The sequence below is a fragment of the Odontomachus brunneus genome, unplaced genomic scaffold (assembly GCF_010583005.1).
Source record: "Odontomachus brunneus isolate Ranch 3 - 2012 unplaced genomic scaffold, Obru_v1 Obru_scaffold_260, whole genome shotgun sequence".
In the NCBI taxonomy this organism is placed as follows: domain Eukaryota; kingdom Metazoa; phylum Arthropoda; class Insecta; order Hymenoptera; family Formicidae; genus Odontomachus; species Odontomachus brunneus.
This window is the reverse complement of record NW_022639710.1, coordinates 323,832-334,830: the sequence shown is the minus strand read 5'-3', so window position 1 is coordinate 334,830 and position 10,999 is coordinate 323,832. Positions and strand designations below refer to the sequence as shown.

At 30.2% G+C, this 10,999-nt stretch overlaps 1 protein-coding gene across 4 annotated transcripts; it reads right to left on the bottom strand.

Moving 5' to 3' along the window:
* Nucleotides 1-3,625: 3,625 nt before the first annotated feature.
* On the bottom strand, nt 3,626-5,040 carry LOC116852882 (mitochondrial import inner membrane translocase subunit Tim22). 4 transcript variants are annotated; one of them, XM_032833638.1, is made up of 5 exons: nt 4,893-5,040; nt 4,379-4,651; nt 4,052-4,236; nt 3,872-3,944; nt 3,626-3,790 (listed from the first exon to the last, which is right to left on the bottom strand). In XM_032833638.1, the coding sequence occupies exons 2-5, from the start codon at nt 4,617-4,619 to the stop codon at nt 3,708-3,710; spliced, it is 582 nt and encodes a 193-aa protein (XP_032689529.1). In that variant the 5' UTR covers nt 4,620-4,651; nt 4,893-5,040; the 3' UTR covers nt 3,626-3,707. The 4 variants fall into 4 exon arrangements, with proteins under 4 accessions (XP_032689529.1, XP_032689533.1, XP_032689531.1 ...); XM_032833642.1 differs by having other exon boundaries at nt 4,960-5,031; XM_032833640.1 differs by having other exon boundaries at nt 4,952-5,017.
* Nucleotides 5,041-10,999: the final 5,959 nt, after the last annotated feature.

The window sequence follows — 10,999 nt, the reverse complement described above, 5'->3', positions numbered from 1 at the left end:
AAGGAAAGTGTACGGAGTATTTTAGAGGTGTACTTAATCGATCGCAAATGTCGTTTTGTGGATATATCTGTTTATCTCGACGTATTTTGCAGGAATTTTTAGCATGCGTTTTCTCGCTTCTGACGTCATTAAAAAGAGATGGATGATGCGACTCCCCAGGAGCCTTAAGGTTCCTGCACATTCGGAACTCAAGCTTCAATTTTCCGGCAGCCGCTTGGATAGACATGCTAAAAGTAGTTGCACGATTCTGTTTGCAACTTAAATTAAAGAACGATCAAAATTTACGCAGTCTGCAGCTTGATGTGCGCAACTGGATATACAGAACGATTAAATTATGCATCGGATGCATCGGGTTGTATCTGTTGCGAATAAAAGAACGCACCCCAAACGTGCAGGTTATATCAGTCTCATTTGCGGATCAGAGATCCCATACAGCAAGAACGTTGAAAAAACGTTGATGAGACGTTGCAACGTTAAAGATAGAAGTGCAAGTGTTTTCCTGCATAGAATATATGTTGATTTTTCTATTGATTACAAGATATTGCTGCAATGTTGAATATATATTGAACAAAAAGTACAATTTATTCTCTATTCATAATATTCTCTATTATATAGAGTCTGACGCAAGCTGTATTGATAACAAAAAATGCATAAAAAACATTAAACTGGAAGGAATAGTCGGTCGTTTTGCAAATAACCAAATAAACTTTAAAGATATTAAATAAAATAGACGAATCAACGCGTATATTTCCTAAGTACGTTATAATATACTATGAACACTGTATGTATACATTTTATAAGCATAAATTGTAAGAACATCGTTAGAGTCATTGGAATCACCGCGTGCCGCTCGATCGTCAAGTTAAGCAATGCAGTCAGGATGGATGGATGACCGACATACGGCTTCGGATTTGAAATTATTGAGGGAGGATTCGCGAAAGTTTTAGAGTGTGTTTGATAATCTTCGGTTTCTAGCAGTTATAAAACATGAGAAAATTAGGAATTAGTTTTTTATTATGAAACAATAAGAATAAGATGTTGAAATGTCAAGGAAAAATCAATAATCGACATTTTTACATTATATCAAGGTTTGCAATGTTTGTCAATGTTGCTGCAATATTGACATTTTTACAATTCAACATTTTTTCAACATTGACTCAACATTACTGTGCTGTATGAGATGCGTCCTCAGTGGAGACCCATATAACTCGCACACGTGAAGTCGCACGTGTGCGAGCAATATGGGTCTCATATGAGGGCGCATCTGTATGATAATATGCGTGCAAGCCGTGCGGATTATACGCACTGCGTGCGCGCACCATGATATCACTGTGAAAACATTTTGTTATCTGGGTATTAATGCATCATATTTTACGTATGAGAAAGACACGAGAAAACGGGAGCCATCTAGTGAATGATCCGATCCTTAGATATAAGAATGCTATATAATGCAATATATATAGATGTAATGCAAATAAACGTTTGTTATATAACATATTATATTTTAATTATGTTGGTGTTATATAATTATAACCTGTAAATAACAAAGAATTATAACAGATCTAAAACACAGATTATAGTTATAAAAAAAAATTATGTAACTTTAACATTAATAACGTATAACATCCTTTATATTACGTGTTACTTCTATGTTATATAATATTTATATTCTGTTTGCTGGGATGGATAGATCGTTAAAAAAATTTTGTGATATAATCTTTTTTTAAAAATAATATTTCATGCTTGTTTATTGAAATTTAATGTTAAATAATTAGCATTTTCATGGAAATGAAAATTGAAAACATTCAATACGATCAGGATAAATTTATAGCGTTCTAATGAACAGTTTTTCGACAAGTTTTTCGATAAGTCTTTCATAGGACGCCAATTTGTGAAATCTCTCCACAAGAAGAATTCTAACGAAATTTTACCATAACCCGTTACCGCGCTCCGTTTTTCGGCGACCCGGACAGTATGGAACAGAATGCTGAAAAGTAGTGCTGAGATTTTGATTGCTGAGAAATATTGTAAAAATATTTGCAAGATTTTATATGAAGACATTGTAGAAATAGTTTAAAATATTTTTGATATTATGTATTTGAAATATTTTGGACATATGCTAATAAAAAACGTACAAGTATCCATTCAAAAACCCCATAAAATTCACTTTATAAAAAATTATTAATCTTATATGTTTATTGAACGAGTAAATTTTTACTAGGATATCCATATAAGATATAGTTTTTCTTCAAACAATTCATTGACTTACATAGATTGATTTTTAAAAGATTTTAAATAATAATGTATTGTGGCTTGAAATAGAGTAGTTTCTATAAAATTTTTTTATAAATATATATACAAATATTTTGAATAATTTTTATGTTTCAAAATTATCTCAAATATATAATGAACTGGACACATATACGCACACACATAAACGCGCGCGCACACACGCAAACGCACATTATAACAATAAATAATTATTATTTATTTGAATTACTTGTGTTCATTATTATTATTAGTACACCCTTACAAAAAACACTCAATTGTGGGTGTAAACACCTAAAAATTGGGGAAAAACACCTAAATTTGAGTGTTAACAATTAACCGACTTCTTCAAGTCAAGAAATCTTTGAATGATACATACAATGAAAATTTGTACAATAGGTAATGTTTCAAATAAAATATTTCTAGAATATTCAATATACTGAGATATTCTGATATACTTTCCGCGACAGATTTCCAGAATATTTCAAAAACTTCGCAAATTATAATGTTTCAAATGGAATATTTCTAGAATATCTCATTACAGATGTTCTAAAATATTTGTAGTGCAAGATCTCCAAAATATTTCCACAATATTTCCAATGTAATATTTCGAATAGAATATTTCTAAAGTATTTCATACGAAATATTTTATTTAAAATATTCATTGAATGTTCTAAGAATATCTCAAATAAAATGTTTCAAAAATAATATTTTTAATATTTCTGAGATATTGCTGAGACGTTTTATGCTGTGTATGTATGGGGATGTATGTTATATTGACTGAGTTGAATCTTTTACAGTTTTCCTAAAATACTAAGAAGTGTTTATTATAGTTTAAAGCTATCAAAAAGTCCAGTGTAAGTACAAACGCTAAATTACTTCATTTAATTCAAAACATTTAGAATATTGTTTTTCTTAATAAAATATTAAATTTTTTAATAAACACTTTTAAATTATTCAAATCTGCAAAAATTAATATACTATTTCTTTCTAAATGTAAATTATATTGAAATCATGGAAATGATTCTATCTTAAACAAAGACTATCCATAAAAAGTAGCCCATATATCTATAAAACGTCTTTTTAAAAGCAGAATAATTTTAATTCAATATCATTCTTTATAAAAATCTCTAGTTCTAAAGATAAAGTCCGAATGGAAAGATTAAAATAAAATATTCTGCATATATAAATTTAAAAATAAATCAGTAAGATAATATACTTAGGAAATATATTTTATAGGTTACTAAAAATATATTGTTAGTTTTGTAAAAAAAATTACATTAGAGACAAAAATGACATCAATAAATTACATAAATTATATATTGGTGTATATATATATATATATATATATATATATATATATATATATATATATATATATAAAATCAATATATAATATACATACAAGTATACCTTTAATAACTAAAATTAAGTTAAATTTAGGATTTATGCATGTAATAATCTATAAGTGTCGAAAATGTTGCGAAGCCTGCAGCACCAACTAGACCTGCTTTTATACCAGCTACAAATATTTAAGTTAAACAGTACATTCAAAAATATTTATATAAGTAAATATTACTAAATGCATTAAAATGATTAGTACCTCTTAAGCCAATTATTCCACCTGTTAAACCACCAGCATATGTACCATTTCTCCAGTCTGTTTTACCTCTATACTAAAAATCAAAACATAAATTATAATATCAAAACAAATATATAATTGAACATAGCATATTATATGAAAATTGAATCTTTAATATATTTTTAGTTATTTAAGTTTTACCGATTCTATAGTACACTCAATAGCAGAAAATATACATCCAATAACTGCAAAGTTTTTTGCATAACCATGTGTAGTTGTTTTCATTTCCCGTAATATTTCTCGTGCACTTTGTTGCTTCTCAACAATTGCTACATTAGGATTTACACTAGAGGAAAATAGCCCAATAGCAGCTCCTAAACCATATCCTAAAAGTTTTATATCAAGTTAACACAGTTTATATATATATACATATATTTTTTTTTATATGTATATATATATATATATATATATATATTTATATTATATTACTGCTTGTATCTGTGTATAAAGAAATATAGTAATATATACCAAGAATACAACTCATGATGCTTTTAAATGCACAGCTTTCCATTACACTTTCTATTTTCTTTTCTTCATTAGTCTTTATTTGTACAGGTCCTATCATTCTAGGAATTATAATATTTTCTCTAAAACGTTGAGGATTTCCAACGAGAAATGAAGCAATTTCATCTAATTCCGAATCAGTTAAAAATACTTTTTCTGTACTGGTTATAGTTGAAATTGTCTTGTTCAAATGGTTGGAATACATGTTTAGTGTTATGATTTACATAAGAACATAATCTGTAAAAAGATAAATATTTTTTAATCTATTACTATCTTAATGTAATAATTATATAAAACATTTTCATAAAATAATCCAAAATAGAAATTTCTCACATTAAACAATTCGTCTATGACATATACATCAATTTCTAAATAATTAGTAAATAATCTATTACATCTTGATTACATAAAAAAATTTTACAAAATAATCCAAAATAGAAATGTATCATATTCAATACATTTGAAGAAACTTATTAACCTTTGATAAGCATAAAAAAAATTAAAGTTAATCTTTAATTAGCAAAAATTACTAATTACACAGAAACCTTTACACCACAGATGTTTATATTAAACTAGATTGCTAAGGGACGTCGCACACGAATTGATATAAAGCTGGCCACACACACTTTCCGTAACAATGGGCGCATTCAGTAGAAAAAGCGCTCAGTGAGCAATCAACGATTATTGGTTCTTGCTATTAGATCCCTAAATCTAGACCAATTACATTGACAAGTTACTCAACTGTTGTGCAACTGTTGAGTCTGCTGAATGCAGCCAATAACCGTAAGATGTAACTAAGAATTGACCAATTACGATCGAGTATTCACAAAAATGGCGACCTTACAATTCGACGATTTTCAATATGATTGGTAAATTCTTAAGCCCATTCTACAATTGCGTGAACGTGGTGTAAGTGGTTGTATGTGATTACGACAACCAATCAGAATAAAGCAATCAGTAAATAAAACATTCGGATTGGTTGACGACTACGGTCTCTTACGGTCACGACTCCGCTTACGCAATTGTAGAATGGACTTAATGATTCCTACACACACGACGTGGTAATGCTTACCGTACGGCGGAAGTTCGTGCGACAGCCAATCAATATGCTGCTTTCCGTAATAACCTTCTAGCTCTTACGGAAAAACAACATATTGATTGGCTGTCGCGTGGACTTTCGCCACGCGGCAAGCATTACCGCGTCCTGTGTGCAGGAGCTATTAGGGTGTGTTCTTTTATTCGCAACAGATATAACCCGATGCATCCGATGTATAATTTAATCGTTCTGTATATCCAGTTGCGCATATCAAGCTGCAGACTGTGTACGTCTTGACCGTTTTTTAATTTAAGTTGCAAGTAAAATCGTGTAATTGCTTACAACTTTTAGCACCCCAATCCAAGCGGCTGCCGAAAAATTGTAGCCTGAGTTCCGAATGTGCAGGAAGTAATGTGTGAAGAAAGTAGTGTGTTTCTCAGACAGCACACAATATTTATGATAAATATTTATTTCGAATTATTTCTTAAAAATATTATATAAATATAATATAAATATTTTATATACACACACATATGAAGGAAAAAGTATCAAAATCTTCATTGAAAATATTATTAAAATACACACTAAATATTTTATACAATATTTATAGTAAACAAAAAATAAATATTTTTAGTGTTGGCGGCACTTGATGTCAAGACGTTCGCGGGCTTCCACGTTTTACCTCAAGCAGTGATATTATTTGTAATATTATAAAACGCTAATAGATTATAAAATTCTAATAGATCAAGTTGTAGAGAAGTTAGTTGAACGAAATCAATATCTTTTGTAGTTTTTGAAAGTAAGCAATAAATATATTTTGTAAATATATCTATTTACAAATATTATATATGAAAAAAATAAATGTAATTATTTAAAATTATTAAATTAATAAAAAGTAAGAAATTCGAATCTCAGCAATGATAAACAAATTTTCAAAGTATAATTTAGTTTTAAATAAGTAGCGTATGAAACAATAAAATAAAAATTTTAAGAAAAATTCTGGAAAAGAGGAAAATGTATATAAATGTACCTATTTTAATAAATATTTTTATAATATTTTTGAGATAAATATTTTTCATCTATTGAATCTAAGGTCACAAAAATATTTTGTAAATATATTTATAAATATATTTATGAAACATTTTGGTAAATATTCATAAAATATTCAAATAAATATCTTATAAATATTTTGTAAATATTTTATAAATATTTTGTGCTGTGTCTGGGTTAATGGATGAAAAGGATAGAGAATAGTAGTGATTGATGTAATATGTTCAATAAATATACAAAAATGTGTATTAAATATAGTCGAAATATTACAATCTTACCAAAGACATAATTGCTATATAACATAGAGGTAACAAGAATACGTGTTACGTCTATGTTATCCCAGACAGCACAAGAACTTCTGAGAACATTCCAGGGATATTCTGAGGATATTGAGACGTTCTCAGAACGTATTCAGGACGTTCCCTGGATATCTGTGCTGTTAGGGATATAACAGTTGTATTTTGTGTTTGCTGGGATAATTGTAATAAAAAATATGGAAAAATTAATTTATTAATAAGTTGTAGATAGATACTGCAAATGTAGGAGCTATTGGAGGTTTGTTTGTACCCAGATAGCCAAACCTGTGCGAGCAGATTTTAAGCAGAGTCTGTCAACAGTGTCTGTTGACAGAATGGCAACAGACTGCACACAGAAACTGTTTTAGCAGTCTCTGACGACAGATTGGTGACAGACTGCGCGCAGAGCCTGTCGACAGATTCTGACGACAGATTGCGCGCAGATTCTGTTTCCTAGATAGGCTATTTAATTCTATTAAGGGCCATATGTACGTTATTAAATGGGGCAGTTTCACATACACACTATGTAAAACTGCTGCAGAGAAGTCAAGATAATTATATTGTGCAATAATTGTACACATATACACAATAAAAAACAATGTTTATATTTTAAAATTGTATTACACATTTTTTATAAAAAAACAACAATAATAGAGAAATAACGAGTACAAGTATAGAATAGTACAACGGTTAAATGGCCATTTAAAGGCGTACACATGTCATTCCTGGTAAAAATTGTTCTCATAATTTTTCATACAATTTCTCATCTTATTATTTTTTTTAATGTTGTTATGTCATTAAATCCGATTTAACCGTCATGCAATAAGTACTGAAGGCAGCAGCACCGAATAAAATATTAGTCTCGCTATGTAAATAACTTTTACAGAATTTTTTTGATGGTTTATTTAAAAATATATCATACTTCGATTTTGATAAAACTTAATACAATCTGAACGGGACGATCGACCAAATTAATTCGCACATGTAAAAGTACAGTATTTTATTAACATGATAGAAAAATGTCATTATCTGCTGTTTTATTGCAGTAATTTTCTATACATTCCTTGGTAGAAAATTAATTTCGAATTATCGTACCAGTCTTTCTTACATTATTTATACGCTAAACGGTTTCGTCTATATTTTGCGGCTTAAAAGGCGAACAAACTATAATATTTTTCTTCCTTAAACTTTAAATGGGCAATACAAAGCGCTTTTTATCAAGTGAAGAATTGACGTAGTGTCTAAGGCGACGGACAATTATCCAAAAGATGTCTTCAGTTCAAGTTCGAATTTCACTAGAGAAAATATTAAAAATTGTGAAAAATAATGTAGAAAAATTTGTTTTTGTCATAGTTTTTATGAGTATTTATGAGAAAGCGCTTATTCTATGAGTAATTATGAAAAATTATGAGAAAATTTAATTGAAGAACCTACGAAACCACAGGATCTGCGCGCAATCTGCAGCCAATCTGCCGTCATAGTCTGTCGACAGACTCTGCGCGCAGATTGCTTACTGGGTAATGACAGCACCTGAAGTTAAGGATGTATCTGAGCTATATAAAAATAGTACCTATTTGATAAAACTTTGGGTAACTTTTCCTTAATTATCTATAATATACTGAAAAAAATTTCAAGTCGATTCACTAAACTGTTGAAGAGTAATTATTATGTTAATTTTACACGTATTCTTATGGCAAAAGCAACTTCCCTGAATGTGAAGAGTAAAAACGTATAGAAAAAATAGTACAAAAAATTTAAATATTTTTATACATATAAATCCTGAATTATCGGAACTTGCGGAATTTGATTAATTTTTACAACACGGTTTCAGAGAAATTTATTTTTATTTGTGACAATTTTGCGATTGTCATAAGAAGTTAGTAATTGGAAATGCGGTAACGTTGCAATCAGCTAATGTCAAATGAATAACCTATAAATCAGTATAATAAAGTTACGTCGTAAATTCTTGTTTTGTCTGTATTGTTTCATGTAGAGGACAAGAATATAAATTAAATAATTTCGATGAACAATAGGATAAGTGTAAAATTTGAGCTTTTATTGTTTCATCTAACCTGCCACGACAGTACATTACTGCCAACATACAAGCCACAAACTACATGGCACGCTGTTGCTACGTTTAACTTTTTTCATTAAATATTTATAATAACAATAAATAATATTGATAGTTATTGTTCAGACAATGCATATTTACCTGTTTTAACTTATCCCAATTCCTTTACTCCTTTGCACTGATGGATATTGATGTTAAATAAATACGAAATTTAATGTTGTAAAGTTGAATTCAGGGTATTTTTCCTGCCAAAAGTTTTATTATAGAAAGGTGAAGAAAAGCAAATAAAAGTAATAAATTGTTGAGAAAGTAAAAAATAACTTTTTAAATGAGAAATATATTATATTAGTCACTATTTGTATCACTTATCACTAGGTTTACAACACGTTTGAAGCAGATATTAAAATTTTTCGTTTTTCAAGCACTTTTGTCACCGATTGTATCTCAGATACATCCTTAACTCTGAGGACTATTTATCCTCTAATAACTGACCATGTTCCATGTACTAAATCGATTTCAATTAATGACATTTTTTATACTATTTGATATTATTATTAGACTGCCTTTCTCTTTCTTTCTCTCTCTCACAATTTTTATAAAAGCAATACTGATACATTACTGATTGGGACCCGACACAGACATACGACGATCCAATAGCTAATAGGAAAATTTATTTTCTAGGGACAGTACATCACTAGCTAGTAACCTTAAAAAGTGCAATCTTGATGCATCCACGAAATGCATTCAGCTACATCTGTTGCAAATAAAAAACTCAACCTTACGTTTACCGTTACGGAAAATGTGTTTGGCCAGCTTAACAGTAACGTGCTTTCCAGTTGCATACACTGTGTTACACAAAACCAGTTTATTGGTTGCATATTATCTTACAAGATATTTTAGATAATATATGACCAATAAACTGATTTTGTGTACGTGTGTGTCAAGATGTGTTAAGCAATTGGAAAGCACCCGTAATGGCTCCTGCACAGGACGCGGTAAAGCTGGCCACACACATTTTTCGTAACAGTAATCGTAAGACGTAACGTAAGAACTAACCAATTACGATAGAATATTCACAAAAATGGCGATCTTATAATTCGACGATTCTCAACATGACTGGTCAATTCTTAAGGTGCCAATACATGGGAGCGTTGCAGCGTCGAGCGTTAAAGAGTTAGCCAATTAACGTATCAAGTTCCAGAAGTATACTTGTAGTTCTTACGGAAAGTGGCACGTTGATTGGCTACCACTTTAACGCTCGACGCTCGATGTTCTCATGTAAAAGCACCTTTACGTTACGTCTTATGATTCCTGCACATAGGACGCGGTAATGCTTGCCGCGCGACAGCCAATCAATATGTTGTTTTTCCGTAAGAACTAGAAGGTTATTACGGAAAGCAGCATATTGATTGACTGTCGCGCGAACTTCCGCCGCGCGACAAGCATTACCGCGTTCTGTGTGCAGGAGCCATAACAGTGTCACTATAGCGAATATCAATAGTGCTAATGTTCTAACAGTGCCACTAATACTAAAAACTTTTTCATAAGGGACGACCCGACAAAAACAGGTACGTGGAATCCACGTACTATCACGTGGATCTATCATTGATGTCGATATCCACGTGGAACATTGAGTGGATCATTCGCTTTAAAACGGTATCTAGAATCCATATGGAAAAGAATACAAATATCCACGTCGAATCCACATAATTTATATGAATCACGTGGATGGGCATTTTCCCAGTAAAAGCTAGATATCCCTGGAATATTTATAGAATATTCCTAGAATCTAAAATTCCAAGAATATTCCAAAATATTCCGGAATATTCTTATATATCTTATAGAATATACAAGGAAAAAAGCGCAAACAGTTTCACTTTTTTACAAATATTGGCAAATTGGTCGAAATAAAAAACTAGTCAGCCTTTGTTGACTTTATTTGAAATTTAAGATTATTTGATTCCAAATGTTATATCACACTTAAAAATTCTCACTAACACTGAGATTCGAACTTAGACCTGAGGCACCTTTGGATTATGAACCTATTGCTTCCCAGTCAACATGCTTGTCAGAATGGGAACTCAAAGATAACTTTTTTAAGAACGCATTTTGATATCTCGGAAATGATGTCT